Genomic DNA, 27,501 nt, shown 5'->3' on the forward strand with positions numbered 1-27,501 from the left:
GCGGGATGGACCGGTCTTAGCCATCTGTGCTGTTGAGCCATCCGAGAGCGGAAGAGCTACAGAAGTTCTATTTGGCCAGCGGGGACTTCAAGGCGCTGCAGCAAGCGCCTTGTGTTCTGTAGGCAGGCAGTGTCTGCTACAAAATGCTGCCGAGGCCTGCATTTATTCACAGGGCCTCGGGAGGAGTGGAAGAGCTGGAGCAGCCTACCTTCATTGTGTGGCAGCAGCTTCAATGAGATGCGGCGGCCTGAAGCGCTCTAGGCAGCAGGGGGTTCAATGAGCTACAGGGCCTGAGTTTAGAAGGCGGCAACGGGTGTCAATGAGAAGCACAGGGATCAAGGAGCTGCTGCAGCCGGTGCTCACTAGGCCGCTGGGCCTTCAAAGACAGCAAATGGCCTGTGTGCTCTAAGCTACTCGTTGTCCAGCAGCGCTATATTCTCTAGGCATTCTGGCTTCAAGGAGCTGCAGCATCTTGTACGCTTTGGGCCGCCTTTGCTTCCTTTGCAGCGCAGCTTTAAAGTGTCACAGAGGCCTGTGCTGTTTCTGGCATAAGGGCTAGAAGGGGGTTCATACCAAAAATTATCTAGGCAGGCAGGGCTACAATGAGCTGTTATTGTGTGTGCCCTCCTGGTAGGCTTCAAGGAGCTGCATGGCCTGCGCTGTCCGGCCGGGGCGGGCGATTTCTAGGTGGTAAAGCACTTTAGACAGCAAGGGCTTCAATGAGCTGTAGTGGTTTGTGCTCTCCTGGTCGCAAGGGCTTCAGGGGGCTTCAGCGACCTGTGCTGCCCGGCGGCGGCAGGTGATTTAATTTCTAAGCAGTAATGGATTCAATGAGTAGCAGCTGCCTGTGTTCTCGGTCTGGCTTCAAGGCGGTGTACTGTCTGTGCCCTGGGCCATAGGCGTGAACGAGCTGAACGGCCTGTGCACGATCTTCGAGGAGCCTCAGTGGCCTGGGCTATTTCTGCAGCACCGGCTTGAAGGAGCTGCGTGGTATTCGCCACTGGGAAGAAGGCGCTTCAAGGAGCTTTAGTGGCGCTAGCCACAGTCGGTCTTTGCTTGGATAGGGAGGGCCCTGGGATGATAGAAATGTGTCGCTCTCGTGACTGCTGGTGAATAAAACGATATTTACAACAAGGGGTGGTGAGGGACAGAGTCTCTGAATTAAGCAGAAAGCTCCCACCCAGTCAAGAGATCAGGGCTAGATCCAACACCGTTTTTTAGCTCACTGCACCATCCCAGTTTCAGAACCTGGCTGTATGCAAATTAGTCTGTTCCTGTCCCAGTGCATGATGGGAACAGGGCAAACCAAACTACAAAAGCCAATTCTTACACTGGGAAGGAAACAAGCTCCCGGGGACCGGTTTCTGGCATTACAGCCGTCTTCGGCCCGGTTTGCTTGAATCCTGATGGTGCAATGAGCAAGGGTCTCACATCTGAGAATACCCTTCCACGCTTAGGGTGGACAAAAATATTTACAACAAGGGGTGGTGAGGGACAGAGTCTCTGAATTAAGCAGAAAGCTCTCACCCAGTCAAGAGATCAGGGCTAGATCCAACACCGTTTTTTAGCTCACTGCACCATCCCAGTTTCAGAACCTGGCTGTATGCAAATTAGTCTGTTCCTGTCCCAGTGCATGATGGGAACAGGGCAAACCAAACTACAAAAGCCAATTCTTACACTGGGAAGGAAACAAGCTCCCGGGGACCGGTTTCTGGCATTACAGCCGTCTTCGGCCCGGTTTGCTTGAATCCTGATGGTGCAATGAGCAAGGGTCTCACATCTGAGAATACCCTTCCACGCTTAGGGTGGACAAAAATATTTACAACAAGGGGTGGTGAGGGACAGAGTCTCTGAATTAAGCAGAAAGCTCTCACCCAGTTAAGTTTGGTCTGCCCTGTTCCCATGATGCACTGGGCCAGGGACAGACTGATTTGCATATAGCCAGGTTCTGAGCTGGGATGGTGCAGTGAGATAAATAACGGTGATGGATCAAGCCTGGATCTTTGGACTGGGTAAGAGTGGTCTGCTTAATTCAGACACTCTGTTCATCACCACCCCCTTTTCTGAATCGTTTTTGGCCACTATAGGTGTGGCAGGGTATACTCAGACATGAGTCCCTTTCTCACTGCACCATCAGGATTCAAGCAAGCCGGGCCGTAGAAGGCTGAAATGCCAGAAACCGGTCCCCGGTAGCTTGTCTCCTTTCTGGTGAAGAATTGGCTTGGTAGTTTGGTCTGCCCTGTTCCCATGATGCACTGGGCCAGGGACAGACTGATTTGCATATAGCCAGGTTCTGAGCTGGGATGGTGCAGTGAGATAAATAACGGTGATGGATCAAGCCTGGATCTTTGGACTGGGTAAGAGTGGTCTGCTTAATTCAGACACTCTGTTCATCACCACCCCCTTTTCTGAATCGTTTTTGGCCACTATAGGTGTGGCAGGGTATACTCAGACATGAGTCCCTTTCTCACTGCACCATCAGGATTCAAGCAAGCCGGGCCGAAGAAGGCTGAAATGCCAGAAACCGGTCCCCGGTAGCTTGTCTCCTTTCTGGTGAAGAATTGGCTTGGTAGTTTGGTCTGCCCTGTTCCCATGATGCACTGGGCCAGGGACAGACTGATTTGCATATAGCCAGGTTCTGAGCTGGGATGGTGCAGTGAGATAAATAACGGTGATGGATCAAGCCTGGATCTTTGGACTGGGTAAGAGTGGTCTGCTTAATTCAGACACTCTGTTCATCACCACCCCCTTTTCTGAATCGTTTTTGGCCACTATAGGTGTGGCAGGGTATACTCAGACATGAGTCCCTTTCTCACTGCACCATCAGGATTCAAGCAAGCCGGGCCGAAGAAGGCTGAAATGCCAGAAACCGGTCCCCGGTAGCTTGTCTCCTTTCTGGTGAAGAATTGGCTTGGTAGTTTGGTCTGCCCTGTTCCCATGATGCACTGGGCCAGGGACAGACTGATTTGCATATAGCCAGGTTCTGAGCTGGGATGGTGCAGTGAGATAAATAACGGTGATGGATCAAGCCTGGATCTTTGGACTGGGTAAGAGTGGTCTGCTTAATTCAGACACTCTGTTCATCACCACCCCCTTTTCTGAATCGTTTTTGGCCACTATAGGTGTGGCAGGGTATACTCAGACATGAGTCCCTTTCTCACTGCACCATCAGGATTCAAGCAAGCCGGGCCGAAGAAGGCTGAAATGCCAGAAACCGGTCCCCGGTAGCTTGTCTCCTTTCTGGTGAAGAATTGGCTTGGTAGTTTGGTCTGCCCTGTTCCCATGATGCACTGGGCCAGGGACAGACTGATTTGCATATAGCCAGGTTCTGAGCTGGGATGGTGCAGTGAGATAAATAACGGTGATGGATCAAGCCTGGATCTTTGGACTGGGTAAGAGTGGTCTGCTTAATTCAGACACTCTGTTCATCACCACCCCCTTTTCTGAATCGGTGAATAAAACGAGGCAGAAGGCGGTGTGTTCACAGGTCAGTCACACATCTCGGCAGTGACTGACTGGCCTCTAAGCACAAACTTCTCACCACCTCCCACAAATATCTGTATTCATTCGCAGCATAGCTCGATCACACTCATGCCAAGTTGTTGGTGATGTGACTGGCCAGTTTTGGTGTATGTGGCCACAGGGATGAAACGGAGATGGGAGGGGAAGGAAGGGGGTAATCGGGTATAAAACGGCACCTGCTGCAACTAAAAATGACGAAAAGCAGACTAGTCGGAATAATTTGAGTCTAGTCAGAGGGACGCTGCTGTCTACAGGACCTTGATGCAGACCGTGCGCACCTCTGAAGATTGGCGCCCTGGGCCTGGACTCAACTCGCCCACGACAAAAGCCGGCCCTGCCTCTCGCCCGCAAGGGCTTCAAGAAGCTGCCACGGCTTATGTTTTATAAGCTGCGAGGGCTTCAAGGAGCTGCAGCGTCTCGTGCTCCCTGCTTAAAGTGAGCTCTAGGCATCACCTGCTTCAAATCGCTAGCTGCGGCGGCCACTGCTTCCCGAGCCGCGGCCTCTTCTGGTTGTGCTCCCACGGGCTTCAAGGCGCTGCACACGCTCATGGTGCCTCCAAACCTCGGAGATCAACCATTTCAGTTGAATCGAAGGCTGGGGGAATAGGAGAGTCCCAGCAGGTGAGGAGGTATCACTCAGAACTAAGGGGTGGATGTGTGTGTGTGTGTGTGTGTTGGGGGGGTCGAAACATACATATTCACAAGCCAAAGAAACGTAGTCTCCCACTGTCCCACTACTCGGAGTAACGGGGAGGGAGCGGCCAGGGGAGAAACAGAGAGGCCGGCACCGAGACTGCTACGCGATGAACAAAGCCGGCAGGAAGGAAGGAAGTGTACCCAGCAGCGAAGACTCCTCTCTGACCAGTGTGCCTTGCGGATAGACGGAAAGAAGCCACGGAGACGACACTCGCGCTGATACAGATGCAGTTTGTAAAACACAAGTCGTAAGGGGAGCATGTACGCAATTGGAGAGGGTGAACTGCTGGCTGCCCTAAGAGCCGTGAAGCCACTGCTAGAATCAGTAAAGGTGTCACTGCTACGCGATGAACAAAGCCGGCAGGAAGGAAGGAAGTGTACCCAGCAGCGAAGACTCCTATCTGACCAGTGTGCCTTGCGGATAGACGGAAAGAAGCCACGGAGACGACAATGGCGCAGCCCACTCCTGCAAAAGACACTTCCAAAAAGACCAAAACATGCCGTAAAAAAAAAAACCCACATCTGCCCACCGCCGCATGACGTTGTAAAAGGGGCGGAGAGAGAAAAAATCAGCGGAACGCCCACGAATCTGCTCGGACAATTATGGATAGATCTCTCTTCCAATGGCCAGCCTCCATTTATGGAGCTAGCCAATGGAAGAGAGAGGCGGGAGAAAGCCCCATACTGCTAAACAAAAGATTTCGCCTGCGCGACACTGCTGCGCAGTGGACGCCAGGCAAAACCTAAAAAGGAACAAGCCCGCGAGTGGTGCGTGCGCACGAACCACTGTGAGCCATGTATTTCAATTATCGCGCCAGTGTCTGGGCACGATAATTGAAACAACATGACGCCCGGTGCGCGTAATAGACACCAATAGGCCATGGGTGGAGCAATGAGCCCGCTGTTTGCCTATTGCGTGCTCTCTTGGTAAAAAACACGCACGCAAAGCCCAATAGCGTGCCACAAAATGAAAAGCACACGCTCTTGCGTGTGCCATTCCTAGGTCAGCTTCTGAAACCTAATTTTTACCGACTAAATGTCTCGCGCTACACAATGCAATGCTAGGCGCAAGACCTAAAAACGAAATGACCATCTCTCGCAGCCAGTGACTACTTTGGAGCTGTGACTCCCTCCTTCTAGAAATCCCTTCTTAAAAAAAACAGACAAATCAGATAAACTAAAGCAATCCTTCTCTAACAGTGGGTCCAGGGTTTGGTGCTCCTGCCTCCAGATATAAGGATATTATTTATAACTATAAGTAACATTTCAAAAGAATCAAAATATCTGTTTCAATGCCACCTCACACTCTGAAGGATATGTTTTAAGGGCCAAATGCTCAATTCTGGAAAGCATGCATGCTATAATTGTGACTGAGAGGGTACGTCTCCTGCACAGGAAATGGGCATGCAGCCCTGTCCTGAGTGACCCAGCCTTTGGGAAACTGGCATCCTGCCTTTTTTTGCCCAATTGATATTCTAATTTAGCATGTACTCTAAGACCAGGCCATGGTGTATCCAAGGTCCAGAACCTGTTCTCTACCCTCGAGCGGCACACCAAGCTTGTTCTCTATATTAGCATAGGATTACTGTCCTTGCTCTTGTTGTTGACTTTAAGCGGTGGCATAGCATATGGATCTTTGTGGATTAATGCTACTGAACAAATCTTTTTCCTGCTTCAGGAGAGGTGTGACAACTGGCCATCGTCATGTAAAGTTCCGCTTAGATGTGTCACACAAACTCTTGTGCTGACATTCCATGTGCTTGTTGAGTGCACACTTGAAATGTATGGTTGGTAGTAAGACTCCATGCTTAGGTAAGAGTATGATTTCGGGGAGCACCAGGATGCATTTTAGTTAGCCCCTGGTTTGACATGGCACAGAATGGAAAATCGAATACAGCTCCCCCAGATAATATGATGTGAACGGTCTGTTTTCCTGGGGGTGAAGGGAGGAGCCCCAGACAGTAAAATGTGGAAGAGTGGAGGCAGGACTACCCTATAAGGGCCCTTTTTCAGGGGATTGCTGATTAGTCCTTGCTGAGCCTGCCATTTGGAGTGGGGTACGCCAGCAGATTATGTTGTTGAAGGAGTTTCCAGGCAGGGGCTGCCCTTTTGTCTTTTCCCGATTGCTACTTCAGGAAGGCTGATGATAGTCTGATGCAAAGGACACTTTCAGACTGACCTGGGCACGGCGGAGGTCGCCGAAGGATGCCACAACCTTTCTCCACCATTCCCGCAACTCTCGCCAGCCTTCCTGCCGCCGCAGCCACCGGACAGCACGACGCGGCTGACCAGGGACTACAACCCCCAGTGACCATCGTGACAGGAAGTCGCGCACGCCCTGTCCCGCCCCCGGAGGTGCTCAAAGTCCAGCGAGAGCCCCGGGGGAGCGGGGACACTTTCAGATTGATCTGGGCACGCCGGAGGTGGCCGAAGGACGCCACAACCTTTCTCCACCATTCCCGCAATTCTCGCCAGCCTTCCTGCCACCGCAGCCACCGGACAGCACGGTGCGGCTGACCAGGGACTACAACCCCCAGCGACCCTCGCGACAGGAAGTTGCGCACGCCCTGTCCCGCCCCCGGAGGTGCTCAAAGTCCAGCGAGAGGCCCCGCGTCGCGGGACGCGCGCGGGCGGCGCCGGGCTAAGCCCGGGCAAAGGGCGGGTCCATCTGTGGCCATCAGGGGCCAGAAGAGGCCGGGTCGGGCCACCCCCTTAACTACTGGTTCCTGAACTATGGGTAAGCGGAAATTACATACTTTGCAAGAGCATGGGGAGGCGAGGCGAAAGTCCCAAGGAAGTCGGCATCCATTATCTCCTACCTTACATCAGCAGTGGGGGTTTTATCCTCAGAAATGTAATCTGCCGAGAGAGAATTGGGCCTGGCACCATACTCCGAGCGTGGCCCTGTTCAGGATGTTGTTGCCCAGAAAACTCACATTAATGTAATTATTAATCGCCCTAAAGTAGCACAGCCGGATAGTTGTGCTAGTCAAGAGGATAATGTACTTCAACTTACAAGCCAACCCCTAAGCTTGACCCTGAATGATAAAGGTTTATCTAATAAACCTAGCTCTGCATCAAAGAAATTGTCCAAGCAAACCCAGAAGCAGGTCACGGACACTAAAAAAACTGCATCTAATGTTGAGCTAAAGTCATCCAATATAACAGAGCATTATCTTCGGGACATGATAGAAGAATTATTTTCTACTAGACTGGAGCAGGCGCTATCCAACATTGCTAAGGACATTATTGACACTATGAACTCGTGTGTTTCTGATTTGTTGGGGAAGTGTGAGCGTATTAATGCGTTTCTAAGTCAACACGAGTGTACTGTTAGACAAGTACCACTGCCTAACCAATTAGCTGAACCCTCAGTGGTATGTACAAAAGGAAATATAGTACCAGATCATAGGCCATTGTTAGAAGTTCCCCTTTTGGTTAAACCCCCACATCTTAACATTGATACAGTTAGAGGCCAGCAAAATACTAACGAGGGTAGAGAATCACATAGAGAATCACACCCCAGCTTACTAAGTCATCCTGAGACCCCAAATATCCAGGACCCTAACAGGCAAAGGGGCCCTGATATTGGGGATCAGTCTGGAGGTGAAACTTTACTTCAACCAAACATCAATCTTCCACCTGAAGCTGCTCCGTTGGTGATTGTACTAGTTGGGGTACCACCCCTAAAAATGGGAGAGAAGGAAACCCCTGAGGCCCTTATGGCCATTACAAAGAATTGGTGTGACTTTAATTGCTCAGGTTGCAGTAATATCTCACAGAATATCATCATGGTAAGGCGTGCGGGGTGGCTCAGGAGAACGACAAAAAGAATAAAAGGGGACTGTGTTATTGTCAATTTTAACAGCCCTTTCATTGTACCACGGATGTTATGGGATGGGTCGGACATGATGAATGAAGATGGTAACATCAGGGCAGTCCCCCTGGGATTCTTCTACCCCATCCCAGGATTTCGACTAAAAAAAATAACACCTTGCCCACAGTTTTCTAAAGCAGGACAAGGATGGCACCCTTGTTGTGCTTTTAATAGGGCCTCTTTAATAACGGGGAAAAAGCCAGAAGTCACCACTTTATCCAACCCTTATAACACCCAGGACATAAGGATCGAGGGTAGTCTTACTTTAGCAAACAGGTTCTCTCCACTATCACGCCTGAATGAGATTGATTGACTAGGGTCACCTGTCATAACTACACTACAACAACTACTTAAACCTAACCCTATTACAAAGGTTGATTCTAATTTTAGGTTACTAAGTTGGAATATCGCTGGGTTAAGGTCAAAAAAGGAGGACCTATCCTGGCTTAGTTTCATTAAAGCCAATGATGACTTGGACCTGCAAAATAATTTTTGGGTAGATGGCTTTACATCTTATTTCCAACCAGCCTGTCCATCTGCTTCAGGGAGAGCTAAGGGAGGACTGTTGCTACTCCTATCAGTTAATTTGAAAGGGGTAGTCAAGACTTTAGACTCTGTTTCCCCCAACTGTTTAATAGTTGAGATCTCCTCTGAGACTGACGGGAAAACCCTGTTAATACATTTCTATAACTCAGGGGAGAGTGGATATCGTAACGAACACTTGTGTTTTTTAGAACAATTTATTATAAGCTATAAAGCACAACAAACCACTTTAATCGATATCATCCTTTTGGGAGATTTTAATATTCACCTCTTAATTGTCAACTTAATGAAGGATATAGCCCTTCCTTTGCGTCACCCCCACATTTTGAACATACTCAGAGAGGAGTGGCTCTAGGGGATCTTTTATCATGTGTCAATCTCTACGAGCCTTCTTTCTTTGACAGACGCGAGAGGGTAGCAACCTTCAAATCCAGGGAAAGCGAGTCGATTATTGACTACATATTTTTAGCCCCCCGCCCTGATGGGTCATGTAATTTTTTACAACGCAGTTAGCTCTTCATTCAGTGACCATAACCCGGTCAATCTGGTGCGGAGCGCAGGATTCTTCTGTTCTGTTGAACTAAATACCACCAGACCCCAAATAAGTGTGACTACTAGTGGCCAAGGGTGAAGGTTGAAATGAGTGAAAATAGTACCAGACAAGTTCTTAGACCCTCTCTGTGAAAAGAAGAGCCTTGAGTTTGGGAAATGCGTGGATTGTGCCACCCCGGCAGGGGAGAGCATCGTAGCTTTTAAAGCAATTTGTAAGCAAATTGCTATTGATCTAACTGCCCCTGCTAGACCTACAAGGAAAAAAACGAAAAGATGGTTCGACACCAAATGTTCCAGGGCTCATCGTATATTAATGGAATCAGTGAAGGCTTTACCCAGAGATAGAATCCGGATAGCTAACTGTAGAAAGGAATACAAATCATGTATAGAAACAATAAAAAATTAAATTAAATCAGAGGCCTGGGACAGTCTCATGTCTGATGCTGTCTTAAAGAATAGCTCTAAGTTCTGGGCCACCATTAACAGTCCGCTGTTAACCACATCCGTGCTGCCCCGATTTACAGCCGGTGCTGGGCCCCAATGTTAATGGGGGTGGTCATGACGGAACGGTTCCGTCATGAGCACAGCTCGACCGATGCTCATGACGGAACCGTTCCGTCATGAGCATCGAAGGGGTTAGGTGAGGATAATGAGAACCTTGAAACGAATATCTCGGAGGAAAAGTGGGTGAGACATTTTGAACTAATTTATGCAAGTAATGAAGTATTTGATTCATTAATTCCACCTGCTGGTATCCCACCCATATCTAACCTCTTGTTCATAGAGGCGGACGTGGAAAAAGCAATAATTAACACAGCTGCTAACAAGGCCCCTGGCCCAGACGGAGTCCCTGCAAATTTATATAAGGGAAATGTTAAACTTTGGGCTGCAATTTTAACGAATGTTTTTAACTCTACTGTTACTCATGGTTTCCCTGCCTCATGGGCCCTTTCCACCATTATCCCGATTTTTAAACAACCATTTGCAATGCATAAGGTCTCGCATTAGGAAAGTTTGAGCTATTGGTATTGTAAATGACACATTTTTTATTTATGTGTTGGTTTTGAAAATAGCAAAAATAATAGCTTTGTCATTTACAGTGCCAATAGTTATAACTTGTGACACCTATAGCATTTGTAATGCAATATGTGTTGTATTCACGTGACTTGGATGTATTGATATTACAAATAACAATGGCTTATAATTTTTTAATAATTAATACTTAAATAAAAGTTATTGTAATTTATAATGGCAATAGCTTAAACTTTTGTAAATAACTTTTGTGAAGAATATGTTCAATGTATTTTATTGTGACGAAAATCCAAGAACAGAAGTGAAATACTAACCTCTTTTTGTGACATTTGTAATAAAGCTTGAAACATTGAGAGAACATATTTGACCCAGTTGTTGTTGAATGGTTGCACAGATTGATGCTGTGGTGGCGCTGAGTGATGTTGTGGTGGCGACTAGTGATGCTGTGGCATTCAATGATCCTGTGGTAGCGCATAGTGATGTTGTTGTGCCCCTTAATGATGCTGTGGTGGTGATGAGTGATGCTGTGGTGATGCGATAGAGTGAGTGGGATAGATAGATAGATAGAGTGAGGGCGATAGATAGATAGATAGATAGATAGATAGATAGATAGATAGAGTGAGGGCGATCAGTATCTAGATAAATAGATAGATAGAATGATAGATAGATAGAGTGAGGACGATAGATAGATAGAGTGAGGGTGATAGATAGTGAGGGCAATAGATAGATGGAGTGAGGGCGATAGCAAGATAGAGTGAGGAAGATAGATAGAGTGAGGGCGAAAGATAGATAGATTGATAGATAGAGTGAGGCGGATAGATAGATAGATAGATAGATAGATAGATAGATAGATAGATAGATAGATAGAGTGAGGGAGATAGATAGATAGATAGATAGATAGATAGATAGATAGATAGATAGATAGATAGATAGATAGAGTGAGGGCGATAAGAGTGAGGGCGATAAGAGTGAGGGCGATAAGAGTGAGGGCGATAAGAGTGAGGGCGATAAGAGTGAGGGCGATGGATAGAGTGAGGGCGATGGATAGAGTGAAGGTGATAGATATAGATAGATAGATAGATAGATAGATAGATAGATAGAGTGAGGGAGATAGATAGATAGATAGATAGATAGATAGATAGATAGATAGATAGATAGATAGATAGATAGAGTGAGGGAGATAGATAGATAGATAGATAGATAGATAGATAGATAGATAGATAGATAGATAGATAGATAGATAGATAGAGTGAGGGCGATAGATAGATAGTGAGGGCAATAGATAGATAGATAGAGTGAGGGCAATAGCAAGATAGAGTGAGGGCGATAGATAGATAGAGTGAGGGCGATAGAGTGAGGGCGATAGATAGATAGATAGATAGATAGATAGATAGATAGATAGATAGATAGATAGATAGATAGATAGATAGATAGATAGATAGATAGATAGGTAGATAGATAGATAGACAGATAGATAGAGTGAGGGCGATTAGATAGATAGAGTGAGGGCGATAGATAGACAGATAGAGTGAGGGCGATAGATAGATAGACAGATAGAGTGAGGGTGACAGATCGATAGACAGATAGAGTGAGGGTGATAGATAGATAGATAGATAGATAGATAGATAGATAGATAGATAGATAGATGGATAGGAGTGAGGGCGATAGATTGATAGATAGATAGATAGATAGATAGATAGATAGAAGTGTGTGCGGTTGTGTTTGTGGTTGTGTGTGCGTGGTTGTGTGTGTTTGGTTGTGTGTGTTATGCTTTGTTTTGCTATGCTATATTTTGTTATGCTATGCTATGTTTTGTTGTGTTTGGTATGCTATGCTATTTTTTGCTAGGCTATGATATGTTTTGTTTTGTTATGCTATGATTTGTTGGGTTTTGTTAAGCTATGCTATGTTTTGTTGTGTTTTGCTATGTTTTGTTATGCTGTGTTGTTGTGTTTTGTTATGCTATGCTGTGTTTTGTTATGTTATGCTATGTTTTGTTTTGCTATTCTATGCTTTGTTTTGTAATGCTATGCTGTTTTCTTGCTATCCTATGCTTTGTTTTGTTATGCTATGCAATGCTTTGTTGTGTTTTGCAATGATTTGTTATGCTATGCTATGTTTTGTTGTGTTTTGCTATGTTTTGTTATGCTATGTGTTGTTGTGTTTTGTTTTGCTATGCTGTTTTGTTATGCTATGCAATGTTTTGTTATGCTTTGTTTTATTATGCTATGCTATGTTTTGCTATCCTATGCTTTGTTTTGTTATGCTATGCTATGTTTTGTTGTGTTTTGCTATGCTATGCTTTGTTTTGCTATGCTATGTTTTGTTATGCTATGTTTTGTTATGCTATGCTTTGTTATGCTATGCTTTCTTATGCTATGCTATGTTTTGCTATGCTATGCTTTGTTATGTTATGCTATGTTTTGTTATGCTATGCTATATGTTGTGTTTTATTATGCTATGCTTTGTTTTGCTATGCTATGTTTTGTTATGCTATGCTATGTTATGTTTTGTTGTGTTTGATATGCTATGTTTTGCTATGCTATTATATTTTTTGTTTTGCTGTGCTATGTTTTGTTGTGTTTTGTTAAGCTATGCTGTGTTTTGCTGTTTTGTTATGCTATGTGTTGTGTTTTATTATGCTGTTTTGTCATGTTATGCAATGTTTTGTTATGCTATGTTTGTTTTCCTATCCTATGCTTTGTTTTGTTATGCTATGCTCCGTTTAGTTTTGCTATCCTATGCTTTGTTTTGTTATGCTATGCTATGGTTTGTTGTGTTTTGTTATGCTATGCTATGCTTTGTTGTGTTTTGATATGCTATGCTTTGTTATGCTATTTTGTGTTATGCTATGCTATGTTTTATTATGCTATGCTTTGTTTTGCTATGCTGTTTTGTTATGCTATGCTTTGTTATGCTATGCTTTGTTATGCTATGCTTTGTTATGCTATGCTATGCCAAGCGTTGTTTTGTTAGGCTATGCTATGTTGTGTTTTGTTATGCTATGCTATGTTGTGTTGTGTTTTGTTATGCTATGCTATGTTTTGTTGTGTTTTGTTATGCTATGCTAGGTTTTGCTATGCTTTGCAATGCTATGTTTTGTTATGTATGCTATGTTTTGTTGTGTGTTGTTATGCTATGCTATGGTTTGTTGTGTTTTGTTGTTTTGTTATGCTAGGCTTTGTTTTGTTATGCTATGCTTTGTTATGTTATGCTATGTTTTGTTATGCTATGCTATGTTTTGTTTTGCTATCCTATGCTTTGTTATGTTATGCTATGCTACGTTTAGTTTTGCTATCCTATGCTTTGTTATGCTATGCTATGTTTTGTTGTGTTTTGCTATGATTTGTTATGCTATGTTTTGTTGTGTTTTATTATGCTATGCTTTGTTTTGCTATGCTATGCTTTGTTATGCTATGTTTTGTTATGCTATGCTATGTTTTGTTCTGCTATGTGTTGTTGTGTTTTGTTATGCTATGTTTTGTTATGCTATGTTTTGTTATGCTATGCTATGCTATGTTTTGCTATCCTATGCTTTGTTTTGTTATGTTATGCTATGCTATGTTTAGTTTTGCTATCCTATGCTTTGTTATGCTATGCTATGTTTTGCTATGATTTGTTATGCTATGCTATGTTTTGTTGTGTTATATTATGCTATGCTTTGTTTTGCTATGCTATGCTTTGTTATGCTATGTTTTGTTATGCTATGCTATGCTTTGTTATACTATGTTTTGTTATGCTAAGCTTTGTTTTGTTATGCTATGCTATGTTGTGTTTGGTTATGCTATGCTATGATTTGTTGTGTTTTCTTACGCTATGCTATGTTTTGCTATGCTTTGCAATGCTGTATTTTGATATGTATGCTATGTTTTGTTGTGCTTAGTTATGCTATGATATATTTTGTTGTGTTTTGCTATGTTTTGTTATGCTATGTTTTGTTATGCTATGCTTTGTTTTATGTTATGTTATGCTATGTTTTGTAATGTTATGCTGTTTTGTTCTGCTGTTTTGTTGTGTTATGTTATGCCTTGTTATGTTTTGTTTTACGCTATGCTATATTTTGTTGTGTTTTGCTATGTTTTGCTATGCTATGTTTTGTTATGCTATGCTTTGTTTTATGTTATGTTATGCTATGTTTTGTTATGTTATGCTGTTTTGTTGTGCTGTTTTGTTGTGTTATGTTATGCTATGCTATGTTTTGTTTTACTATGCTCTGTTTTGTTTTGCTATTCTTTGTTATGTTATGCTATAGTTTGTTATGCTATGCTTTGTTTTATGTTATGTTATGCTATATTTTGTTCTGCTATGTTTTGTTGTGTTATGTTATGCTATGCTATGTTTTGTTTTACTATGATATGTTTTGTTTTGTTGTGCTTTGTTATGTTATGCTTTGTTTTGTTATGCTATGTATAGTTATGCTATGCTATGTTTTGTTGTGTTTTGTTATGCTATGCTATGCTTTGTTGTGTTTTGCTATGCTATGTTTTGTTTTGTTATGCTGTGCTTTTGCTATCCTATGCTTTTGTTTGTTATGCTATGCTATGCTGTGTTTCGTTATGCTATGCTATATTTTGTTATGCTATGCGGGTGAGGGTATGTGAGGGTGTGTGAGGTTGAGTGAGGGTGAGTGAGGGTGAGGGGGTGAGGCTGTGTGAGGGTGAGGGTTTTTTGGGGTGAGAGGGTGAGGGGGTGAGAGGGTGAGGGGGTGTGAGGGGGTGTGAGGGTGAGGGGGTGTGAGGGTGAGGGGGTGAGAGTGAGTGAGGGTGTGTGAGGGTGAGAGGGGGTTAGGGGGTGTGAGGGTGAGGGGGTGAGGGTGTGTGAGAGTGAGGGGGGTGAGGGTGAGTGAGGGTGAGAGGGTGAGGGGGTATGAGGGTGAGAGAGGGTGCGTGAGGGGTGTGAGGGTGAGAGTGTGTGAGGTTGAGGGGGTGTGAGGGTGAGGCAGTGTTAGGGTGAATGGGTGTGAGGGTGAAGGGGTGTGAGGGTGAGGCGGTGTGAGGGTGAGGGGGTGTGAGGGTGAGAGGGTGTGTGAAGGTGAGGGGGTGTGTGAAGGTGAGGGGGTGTGAGGGTGTGTGAGGGTGAGAGGGTGTATGAGAGTGAGGGGGTGTGAGGGTGAGGAGGTGTGTGAGGGGTGAGGGCGAGTGAGGGGGGTGAGGGCGAGTGAGGGGGGTGAGGGCGAGTGAGGGGGGTGAGGGCGTGAGGGTGAGTGTCTCCAATGAATGTCGCTGCTTCGCCTTCTTTGAAAATGTTCAGTGCTGCAAATAGAGCATGCCGCCCTAATTATCACAGCATGAGGCCCCAAAGTGATAATTATCACAGCATGCAGAGAGGCACCCCACACTGTTGGAGCACTCAACTGCACATTAATTATAGTTGAGTGCTCCAGCAGCCTGGGGCGCCTGTTGACATGCTGTGATAAGTGGGGTCTCATGCTGTGATAATTGTTACTTGCAGGATACTGATTCCCGCCCCTCCAGGACTCCCTGACCTGCCTCATGGTTGCCAAGGCAATATTTCTGAAAATATTGTCGTGCTACAGTAAAGCAGGTCATGGAGTCCTCGAGAGGTGGGATCCAGAGCAGACAAATCTGCTAAACAGGAGCTTTTTCCAATGGCAGGCCTCCATTTCGAGAGTGCTGCCAATGGAAAAAGGGGGCATGGTTTCACGCAGTACTGAAATCCCCCTGTTCACAATAGGTCTTCGCCTGCAGCAGGGCCCTGCCCTGCAATGCAGGCTTTCGACCTAAAAAGGACAGAGAGGGGACCCGAGATGTTACAGGCCCATTTCCCTCATAGATTCCTCTGTCAAAATATTAGGAAAAGTTATTTTGTCTAAAGTGTCTGAGTGGGTTACACAAAAAAGTATCCTAATAGAATCCCAATATGGTTTTAGGCCGGGTAGAAGCACTGTGGATCAGTGTTTCAATCTGTACTTATTAATTAATAAATACACAGTGGCCGTTAGGGGCACTGTCTATCTGAGTTTTATGGACCTGTCCACAGCTTTCGATCTAGTCAAAAGGTCGAAGCTGTGGACAATTTTTATTGGACTTGGGGATTGACCCCAGTTTGGTTTATTTTATGGCAGATCTTCATCGGGATTTATACACAACTGTTAGGATGACCCAAGATGGTATTTGCACTAGGCACTTTAAATCAGGGAGAGGGGTTAGGCAAGGGTGCATCCTGCCCCCTCTTCTCTTTACATTATATATTAATGCACTAGACAAAACCCTGGAAATTGCTACCCTGGACGTCCCGCGTATAGGAGGCAGTTCCATCCCAATTCTCCTATACGCAGATGATGCCGTCCTAATAGCTTGCACCCCAATAGGACTACAGAGACTGCTGAATTCCTTCGGGAATTCATGGCCTCGCTGGACTTGGTGGTTAATTCTGCTAAGTCTCATGTCAAGGCCATGGGCCCCCGAGGGAGTAAAGCAAAAACATTTTACTGTAGAGGGGTTGAGGTCCAAGGAGTGAGAGCTTTCACATATCTGGGGATCCTGTTTGACAATTGTTGTACATGGATGCCCCAAAGGTTAGCAAAAAAGAATGCTCTGGTGCGAGCAGGATCAGCCTTGTTAAATTTGACACAGCGCCTCGGGGGAAGGCCATTTGAGGCAATCCTGGCGATTTATAAAGCTAAATGTCTTGCATTGACACTTTATGGTGCCGCGATATGGGGATATATCTCGATGGACGATGTGCAAAGGGCCGAAAACAAATTGTTTTGGTGCCTTTTATCTGTCCCTCAGTCTACTCCAACATTTGCTGTGCATCAGGAGCTGGGGATAGGGTTCGTTGGTGATTTGATTGGTATGGCCCCCCTTATTTGTTGGATGAAAACTTGGCTTAATCCAGAGCTAAAGTTAAATCATTGTATTTTAAAAGACTATTAGTTTAGATCGGGGAGATGAAATACAGTAGCTCTCATATGTCAAAGGAATATTTCTGAAACTGGAGTGCTCAGAAATCTATGACTTCCCTGAAAACATTGTTAAAGATGACATACTGTGGGTCAAAAAGCATTTCTTGTGCCTAAGGCTCCAGAAGCGGGAGTCGGAGGAACTGCTAAAGCCCACGGTGAGTTCCCACTTCCTATTAGTCACCTCCCCTTCTATTGAACCGTATTTAAAAGTGGTAACAAAGCCTTTCCATCGCTGGCTGCTAACCAAATTTCGGTTCAACCAGATACACCTTTTATTGGGAACATATCAGGGATGGTCTCTACCTGAAAAGGCAGCATTTTGTGACTGTGATAATTGTTCAATCCAAGATTCCACACGTTTTATGTTCTTTTGCAAACATTATTCTACTATCAGGAAAAGGTTTATTATTCCACTTCTAAGAGGTATGGGGTTCCATCTGGTTAAACCTGCCTTAATGTATTTGCAATTGCTAAACAATACTTGGAACATTTTTAATATTGCTAGTTACCTTGTTGCAGCCGTAAGATGTAAGAAACTAAGAGGCCGGAGTATAAGCGAACCATGAATTTTATTGTAGCCCTTTGCATCTGTACATACATGAAATACATTAGCAACCACCATATGGATTCTCTATGACTATTTTACTGTTTTATATTGTATATATTGAATGTGATTTATTTGTGTACTTTTTTGATTTTAATTAATCGAATAAAGTGATGATGATGATGATAGCCTGATGCAAAGTCTTCACACTTCAATGCACCCATGTTTTGGATACTCCTGACTGGAGCCAGCATCATCACTACCCGCTGTGATAGCCATCACCTTGCACAGAGGCTGTGTCTGTACTGCAGCAAAAAATGAAACGTGAAAACTAGCCACCAAAACCACTTTCTTGACTCTGAACAGTTGATCAACACAACATCCCTTGTGTGGAAAATTCATATGAAGGTGAGATAAACCCACTTCCAGTTGCAAGTTCTTCTTGACCAAGGAAAATAGTTCTCTGCAGAGTAAATAAACATCTGCGGAGATCCAGAATAGGTGTCTGTTTGACAGTCAGTCTCCTAGAAGTGAGTTGCCATTACCGGAAGTCTCTGCAGCTTGTTGAAGATCTGTGGGTCTGCCTAGTGCCTGCATTAGAGGAACGGGCAAGAAAAGGAGAGTGCCTGGTACTGCAGGAAAAAGACTGCTCAGGAGAAGAAGCCCATCTGTTTTCCGAGAGTGTGAAGCACCCAGAAGAAACAAACCATACTGGGAGCATAACCTGCGCCTTCCCAAGCTCCGAGTGGTTAGCTGGATTCCTTGTGTGGTTTATATGGCAAATTGATAACCATGGGCAGCTTGCTGTCCAACATTAATGCAGCATGACCCAAAGGAGCGTTATTGCTGCTGTTTTAACATGCTGTGCAACCTGCGAGGACCTACAACACTGCAGTGGCAGAGTACTCCCAAAGGCCTGGAAGTTGCAACTGCCGTAGTCGAGAGACTGCTGCCAAGGTCTGTCATTCTTCTCATTCCCAGCAGTAAGATTCAAGATGCAGGCCTGATGCCTACAATCATACATCTGCTTTTCAATGCAAGTGTGAAGAGCGCATTACCAATTTCCAAGCCAAGCCAGGACAAGTAACACGGAGCTTGAAATTAAAGACTGAGAGACTGTATAAGCACACATTAGGGAGATAAACAATTGATAGTGCAAACTCTTTTGCTAAATCCCAAGCGACCCTATGGGTTGCTAAAAAAGTATAAAAATGAGCTCACCCCTGTGCCCGATTCTCGACTATGACCTTTCAATCACTGCCAAAAAACTGTATATTATTGTGGGCACCAAAGAATCTGTGTTAGACCAGTGTAGAGTTTAAGAATTGTTGTAATTGTCTACCGCCCCATAAATATGTTTTGCCTTTTATTTTGCTGTGATATTAAAGTACTTTACTTTTTACCAATTATTGTGTTTGTTGTTTGACTGATTGATTTCAGTGTCTCTGCCCCACACACCCTTCCAGAGAAGCCTTTGACTGCTGGCCATCGCTACCCTGAGAGTCAGGTGTACTTGGACCAGTTTACAAAACCAGAGCACGATGGACCCCAAGACACTGGAGACAAATTACCACAACCATCATGGTTGCAGCGCCGCAGCCCCCTCCTGCTCTGTACCCTCTAAACAAGGTGTGACATACACCCACATGAAAATGGGTAAACATTGTTCATCACAAACAGCTTCTAATGTTCAATCAGTGCAGTATACAGGATGAAACCTAGTCAACAAACACTACATTAGAGTTGAGCTCATTTTAATTTGACGCTGAAATCCCTGAGCATAAAAACAAGCAGTAAAATTGGGTGGCCAGGTTGGATGAGGAACACATGCATTTGCGCCCAATATATTTATAAAGATAAACTGAAGTCTCCTGGGCTTACCCCCGATCCCGAAGTTAGGGGCTAGTATGCGACATAAGTTTACCCTTATGGGACTCGTACTGGCTAAACAATGCATTGCACACACTGAACTCATCCTATACTGCCCTGGCTGGATAAATGGAAGGCTGACCTGAGTGAGCGGGGTGTGACTGAGGATTGCGGTCTGTGCTCGGTTCGTACTGATGATGGGCAGAGCGTAATCTGGGGACATGTTGGAGCCTTCTGTCGGATGAAGGGATCGGATGAGGAGGCTGTGGTGTCTTCGTAGACGGCAGATATTTCTACCTCCACGTTGACACCGCAGGGTGACCCCTTGACTGCATGACTAAGCTGTTGTACAATTTATGGCTAAGTGGCGTACATGGGTAGGAGTGACCAGAGACTGCCAGATTGTGGGACAGGTGGGGATAGGTGTGGGTTGGTTCACTGTGCGCCCCCTAGCTATCCCTGCAGAATAGATACATCGTATACTTATTTTAGCAGATTGAGACGCTTCCAATCCCTACCCCACGCATGCATTCTGCTTGCTCACTGCCCAGGTGGGATGTTGAACTGCTCCAGGAGCCAGGGAGCTTCACTCATGTGTATAATTGTTTCCTGCCCTCTGTTAAAGGATTTATTGGGGAATACCGACCGACTGCCTGTCGCTGCCAAATTTGTTGTTTTATTGTTATGTTTTTTCTGCACATAACTTACTCCTACGGGAGTTGTCCCGTGTATTATATATAGAGATGGATGCATTGCAGTGACACTCTGGAGCAGAGTACATGGGCGAACATTGAGGCTGCAGTAACATTTTGCACTAAGAACCTGAAATGTAAGATAACGTGATTCTTTTTTCGTTGCTCTGTGACCCTGTGGGGCAACATGTAATGTGATTCTGAATAAAAATACGAGTTAAAAAAATAAAGATAGAACTGAAATCAGACAAAATGTGTCTTCTGTTAATTTTGATAGAAACAAGTGTTTTGGGATTTTTTTAAAGTGATGAGAAAAAAAATATTATGAGAATGGTTATTTTGCAACAGAAAGCAGCCCAAAAATACTGTATTTTATAATATTCTTGTAACAACATTTTAATTAATGTATTTATTACGTGTGCTTTTATGGTCATTTCTAATATGATCGAATAAAAGATGATGATGATGATGATGATGATGAATACTGTATTCCTCATTTACTCCAGTACTCCCTTTCCTTCCTACACGCCTGCCAACAATTCCCTCAATACATTTTGTATAGGACCTAGCTTGCTGGTACCCTGTTAGCCTGATACAAATGCTTCACTCTGGTATCTAAATTAGTCAATAATGATCTTGGAGAAGAGTAATTAAAGATTACCACAAAATGTTTTAGTCACATTTATAAAAACACCAAATAAACCTCTGTGACGTGACCTTAAATTGGAAAGAAAATGCCAGCTGGGGCGGTAGCTGTAGACTACTTTGCAGTTTTAATAGTGCACGATTTATTTTATCCTTAACTGGCGCCACAATAGGGACCAGAACCTACAATGCCTGTGAAGGAGCTACAAATAAACCAGATCTACTCACCATCCAAGGTGCAAAGGGCAAAGAGGCCGGACTTGCTAATCTCACCATTGGATCCTGCCGAGAAAACAAATCCTTGTTAAGAACCAACAGACAGACTTAACGTAATGAAAAGCGTCACAGAGACATAAATGTAACCACATTGCATACAAAAACATTTTTATAAAGGCATGTCACAAAACTGGCTCCGAGTTATTACCGCATACTGACATTGGTGTTGTGTGGTTACATAGGCCCCGGGCTCAAACACTTCCATTTTACATGAATAAGTTAAAAGTTGACATTTTTTCAAACGATTACTTTTAATACACATTGGCTTGCGCGGCCTCATGAGATGATGTACTCAGAAATGGTTTGCTTACAGTTATATTTCTTCATAGGCATATTATCTTGCCTTAGAACAATCTGAACAAGGACTTATTACACTGTGTGAAATGTCGTTCGTTGTCCGTTCGGCGACAGCTCTGGGTGAGTAGAATCAACAATGACAAAAGGACCAAGACTAAGGCACAAAACGAAAGGGGGCAGTTTATTATATAAACCAACACTATGCCTATAATCAAGTCCCATTACATCGCAGCACTGGGGGAAAGTGATCATCGACCCCAAATAGTAACATTATCCCTCAATGCTCCTTATCATCACGCACTTGCTTACACCATATCAGACAGTCACACGGAGAATCTAAGACGAATGAAATGGTCGTCAAGCGCCGCCCCTACAGTCTTGGAGAAATGCTGTCATCTTCTATGTTTAAAAGGTGAAACTGACGTGCCTATTATCATTGGATGGGAAGCGCTTGTGAACAGTTTAATAAAGAATTTTCGACCAAACCCCATTCCCGGCCAGGTCCTCCCCAATTCCGAATTTCACACGCAACAAAAACGTTAAAACAACAAAGAAAGGTCGCTTTGCGTTGGACTAGAAAAAACCCGGGAAACGTAACTTTATTTAGTCATTACAAGCAAACACAAAAAGCACTTAAGGCATCTGTACATAGAGACAAACAATTAGCGTCAGACAAGTTTTGGACGAAGTTAGTCCACGCCAGCAAAAAGTCCAACTCCAAGTTATTTTGGACTCTTGTGAATAGAGGCCTGTTAGGAGGCGAAGGATACACCACCGCAAACATAAGTGCGGACGACTGGACCACGTTTCTATCTAATCATTTTAGAGAAAACTCAAGTGGGCAAGAGCCCCTTAGTCCTCACTTGACATTCAAATCCCGGCAACCACCCACCGAAGATCAATACAGAGGAAACGCTGTGTCACCTACCAAGGCAGAAGGTGCTATGGTCATACGATCATCCGAGGAGCTACTAAACAACCTCACCCCAGGAACACTGACAACACACAGAATCCTAATAAATAACATCGCCCGGATTATCAGGAAACGCAGGTGGGATGGAGCACCCGGCCCCAACGGACTTCCTCAGGCCTTGTTTAAATCAGACGAAACGTTGTGGCCAGGCCTCCTCGCACCACTCTTCTTACACTGCAGGCTTAACAATCACATCCCGGATTCTTGGAAAGGTGCCATCATTCATCCCATTTATAAAAGTGGTAAAAGAGACAACCCAAAAAATTATAGAATGATAGCTCTGCTGGACATAGAATCTAAATGCTATGCCAGCATTCTACTAGAAGAGCTGACTTCTTGGGTTGAATCAACACAGCGCCTTCCCTTTAACCAGACCGGAATCCTAGCCAAGTCAGGCACAACCAGTAACCTACTCGCAATAGCCATATTGACGGAGAAGGCCGACGTCCGTCGCATGCAACTATACTGCTGCTTCGTTGACTTCAAGGCGGCCTTCGATCGAGTGCCACGCTCATCTGTGGCAAAAATTGGCCCGCTGGGGTATACCTCCAGCCCTCTTACAAGCCATCATCCAACTCCACACATAGACCTGGATAAGGATAAAGTTAGGCGACGGGTCCCACGTTTCAAAAAAGATTCAAACAGGAAGAGGCGTCAAACAAGGGTGCGTCTTGACGCCCCTTCTCTTTAACCTGTTTATTTCCGACCTATCCTCCATACTTGACAAGGTCAACTCGCATCCGCCTCTAACTGGATGGGACCTGCATCAGTAACTTGTTATAAGCTGATGACCTTGTGTTATTGAGCAACACAAAGGTTGGTTTACAGAGGCTCCTCGACGAACTTCTTATACATCTGAAAATGCCCTGGAATTGAACCTATCGAAAACAAAAATAATTCATTTTAGCAAACAGAAACAGCAGAAAAGAAGGTAATTTTTTTTAACAAAAAAATCATCGATACAGTGCCACACTACAAATATTTAGGAATTTTTCTCGATTCAAGAGCTTCCTTTATTAAAGAAAAAACGCCATCAAGGCTAAGGCACTGTCCCTGAAGGTCGGGTCGGCAAAACTTTCAAAACACCTACTAAGACCAAGCCTAACCCACTTCCTCAAGGTGATGAAGGCCAAGATCACAAATTCTCTATCATATGGCCATGAGATTATGATGGGCTCGACAGACATCGTACTTAATAAATCAATCATTAGAATCTTCTAGCGAGCATGGCGTATGCCGAGGTCTTCATCTCCGGCACAAGTCAGATTAGAGCTTGGTCTGTTAGACCACAGCGGTGTTGAGGCTGGTGCTTTCATTAAGTTTTGCAATAGACTGCGTAATTCCCCGAAAACAGTCTTGAGATCAAACTCTGGAACGAAATATTGACCAGTACATCAAGCCAAAAACATCGGCTCCACTTGGACCAATCCCTACAGCTCCTTGGAATTTCAGAATCCTGGGGGACAAGCCCCTCACAACAGGCACTGAAGAGCGTAATCAAGCGAAGCGTTCGGCTCTGGTCCTTCCATTCCGACAGAGCAAAATTATCCAGAAGGAAGCACGCTTGGGCATTTGTCTCAGACTACAAACCGGGAGTTGAGTCAGCCTACCTATCAAGTACCTATTCAATCTTTTGGAAAGTAAAATTTATGGCCCCAAGGCTAGGCGAATGGCCTTTTTTAAAGCATTTACCGGAACGGCGGCGCCCTAATCAGAAAATCGAATGCAGTGAATGCGGCTACCACTCCGAAAGCATGGAGCACATATCCTGCGCATGCCATCTCTGCTACAAGACAGAAGGACCTTACTGAGAGCAGAGTGGATTAAATTAGGCGTTTGTACATGTCGCCAAGCAATAATGGCAGCTATGAATCAAGAAAATATAATCCTGAACATCCGGTTTACCAAATTTGTTGCCAGAGCTGTAAAAACGTTGGGAAAAGAAAGGGCAGCTTTTCTTTTGCCGGTCGGCCCAGACATCACCCTGTAATAAAAACTCAAGCGGCCACCAGCCCCCCTCCGCAAGGCCTACATGGGCACGTTCAGCTCTCCAAAACCAGCTGTCATATTGACTTATTGCCCTTACTTAAACTTTTTTTAAAACCACTCTGTGACTGCCATGTTATTTAACGAGCTGATCTGTAAAAGATAAAAGCACATTCGGACAATTTTTTCATTTCATTCGATTTTACTGCTAGATTATTGCACTGCTGTTGTATTAATAATAGTTCCCTTTCCGCCCCTTTTTAAATTCATATATGTATACGTGAGTCATACGGTTTTAACACTTTGTAATGATTTTAAGTAATCGAACAATAAATTTGAAATTGACTTTAACACTATGCCCCTGTTTAGACAGAGGAGTATCTTGATGGAGTGTCAAAGGTCGCCCCATACCTGATTTCTGGGCGGGCTGGAATCTAACACCATCCTGAAGAAGACTGAACTGTTCTACACCAAGGCTGGCTGCTAGATGACACGCGCCGCAGGTAAATGGGGAGTTATACCACTCCAAGGTAATCTGGCAGAACCTGCACACCCTATGCTTTATAGGTTAGGCAGCGCTAGGTAGGAGGGCAATTATATGTATTCATATAATATAATGCAAAGTCAAGATTTTTGAAAAATGTCATCACTCTGTACATCATCCTGTTATGTTTGCTATGCTCGCCCTATATGGCCATGGGTATGTTCAAACTTGGATCCCTTGCTCGGTGTGCCACTGGATTCAAACTAGCCTGACAGATGGGGGTGATACCACAAAACCAGACCAAGGATGCTTGTTTCCAGTCTAGGGAGGACCTGGCCTGGCAGTTTGGGCTGGACTTTTCCCATGGAAAGGAGGGTCAAGCCTGATTTGCATATGGCTGGGTCCAAACTGGGGTGACATGTGAGCAAAAGAACAATGGATTTAACGCAGATCTCTTGACTGGGGGTGAGTGTTTTAAAGGTTTCAGCACTCCATCCATGATCTTGTTGTGTTTGCACAGAGTTGACTCAGTTCCACATAGTTTTGAAGCTTATATTGCCTAAACGCACAGTGTAACTGAGAAAATGGGAACCGTACAACATTGGTTAATTGAATTATTTACATTTACATATGCCATAAATGAGCACAGTCACGGCTTGACTTGACAGATACAATACAATACAATTACAGCTGTTTGTGAATTTTGGGAACTAAATAAATAATCGGGAAGGCCTTCAAAGACTGGAGCTGCTTCAGGGCAGTAAGATTCCAACCAAAATAAAACTAGGCGGTCACAATTGGTTGGTCATTTTGAAAAGGCTTTTGTCTTATCACCATAACATTCCTGTCTGATTGTCATGCAGGATTCTCCAGCCAAGAAGAATTTTGCCTTGATTCTGTATCCACCTACTTGAGGCTGAATAAGTAAATACGGCCACCTATCACAGATAACAAAAACTACGACTAGACAAGGACATTTTCATGTAGTTACAAGAAACACTGCATATGCTGTGTTCAAACGTGTTAGAAAAACAGGCAGTAAGACATGGCACAAACGACGTAGGTAAAGGGAAGTATAGCTACAACATGCGCAATTACTTGCGGGTGGAAATACATGGACTGGTTGTGTCCGAACAGAACCAGTGGACGAGCTGGTTGAAGTATATTGTCTCAATTGTTCTTCCTAAATCACGGATTACCAGGGGCCTTATTGATCTGGCAGCAGAGGTGGGGCTTATCGATTTCTGGCGACGCCAGCACCCTGGGTCAGAGATTATTTATTGGGAATGCATGAGCTACATGTGAACCTTAATGCTTTCTTGTGCTTTCCAGGTGTCCATAGGGCGGTCCATAACATGGAGTATCTATGTCGGATGGTCTCAGACCACAACCCTGTTCTACTCTCTCTGAACTGGCACAGAGAGCAACCATGAATACTGAATTGCCTCCAACAAGGCTAGACTCTAGAGGACCCTGCGTTTTTACACGCTATAGGAGAAGCCATACAAATATATTTCCTAGATAATGTGGCCACCACAAATTCGCCTCTGGTCGAGTAGGATGTGTTTAAGACATTCATTAGGCTGATCTATACAGCTGAAATATTACGGTGCACACTTGTGAGAAAGGTCAAAACCCATGAGAGAGAATTACGGGACCTTGAACTAGCTGAACCTGGGAACCCAGGTCTCAAACAACAACGCCTAGATGCCAAGGAACGGTTGGCTGTTTACACAGTAAAACTCTGCTGCTTCGAGCATCGTAAGTACATGGTGCATGCTCATGTGGAGAGCGATAAGGCGGGAACCCTGCAAAACCAGGCTGGCTAACCCCACATCTAGAAGCTCCCTAGTCCTAGAAAAAGAATCAGACTTAGGCGAAACGGATAAACGGATTAGGAGGTACGGGAGTCAGCGTCTGGGGGCCAGCCGCGGCCTTTGATGTAGAGGCCCAGCGTTGAAGCACCGGCGTCGGGTGAGGAGGGGGCTGGGACGGGGATGCAGGACGGCGGCTGGGGGTGGCGCTTGGCGCCCAGGAGCCCAGGATTGAAGCACAAAGTGACCCTTGCCTGCCGGCCCTACACTAAGGAGGTGATTGGGCAGCGATAGGCGGTGGACCGGGGGAAGCCCTGCCTGGGTCCCCGGCGGCCGGACTGGATTGACGGCGACATCGTGGGAACAGGCGGCGGCCGGGTGGCGGACCTCACGGCCAACACCTCCCAGTGGAGCCCTAGAGGACACGAGACGTGCCGCTCCCGCGGCCGCTCCGTGAGCCACTACAGTGAGTAGCGGTGCAAGCGGTGCGAGGGCCAGGAACGTTGCTGAGGGGCCTACATACACCGGGGGACCGCCTGGGGCTCAAAGCGGGGGCCCCCCCCCTCCGGAGGAGCGAGGATACCTACGGCCTTACACCGCGGCACCGGCTACGAGGCCCTCTGATCGGCTGGCCTTGAGATACAGGGCACTCTAAACTCGGGCCAGAAGCGGCTTGCATCCGCACGTGCGCAGGGCCTTGCTGATAGGCCCCGGTGGGGAGCAGGACGGAGGCCTAGAGAGACACAGGTAGCGGCGGTCTCGATTGACACT

The 27,501-nt window shown here is 45.1% G+C and overlaps 1 protein-coding gene across 1 annotated transcript in view; it reads right to left on the reverse strand.

The window, feature by feature from the left end:
- ITFG2 (integrin alpha FG-GAP repeat containing 2) overlaps positions 1-27,501 on the reverse strand; it is an 819,025-nt gene that overhangs the window by 490,889 nt on the left and 300,635 nt on the right. The window contains exon 8 of the mRNA XM_086952820.1: positions 21,129-21,182. Within this exon, the coding sequence (XP_086808946.1) occupies positions 21,129-21,182 (54 nt within the window). The remainder of the gene's footprint in view (positions 1-21,128; positions 21,183-27,501) is intronic.

This window comes from Lissotriton vulgaris, chromosome 1_2 (assembly GCF_964263255.1).
Source record: "Lissotriton vulgaris chromosome 1_2, aLisVul1.2, whole genome shotgun sequence".
Lineage (NCBI taxonomy): Eukaryota > Metazoa > Chordata > Amphibia > Caudata > Salamandridae > Lissotriton > Lissotriton vulgaris.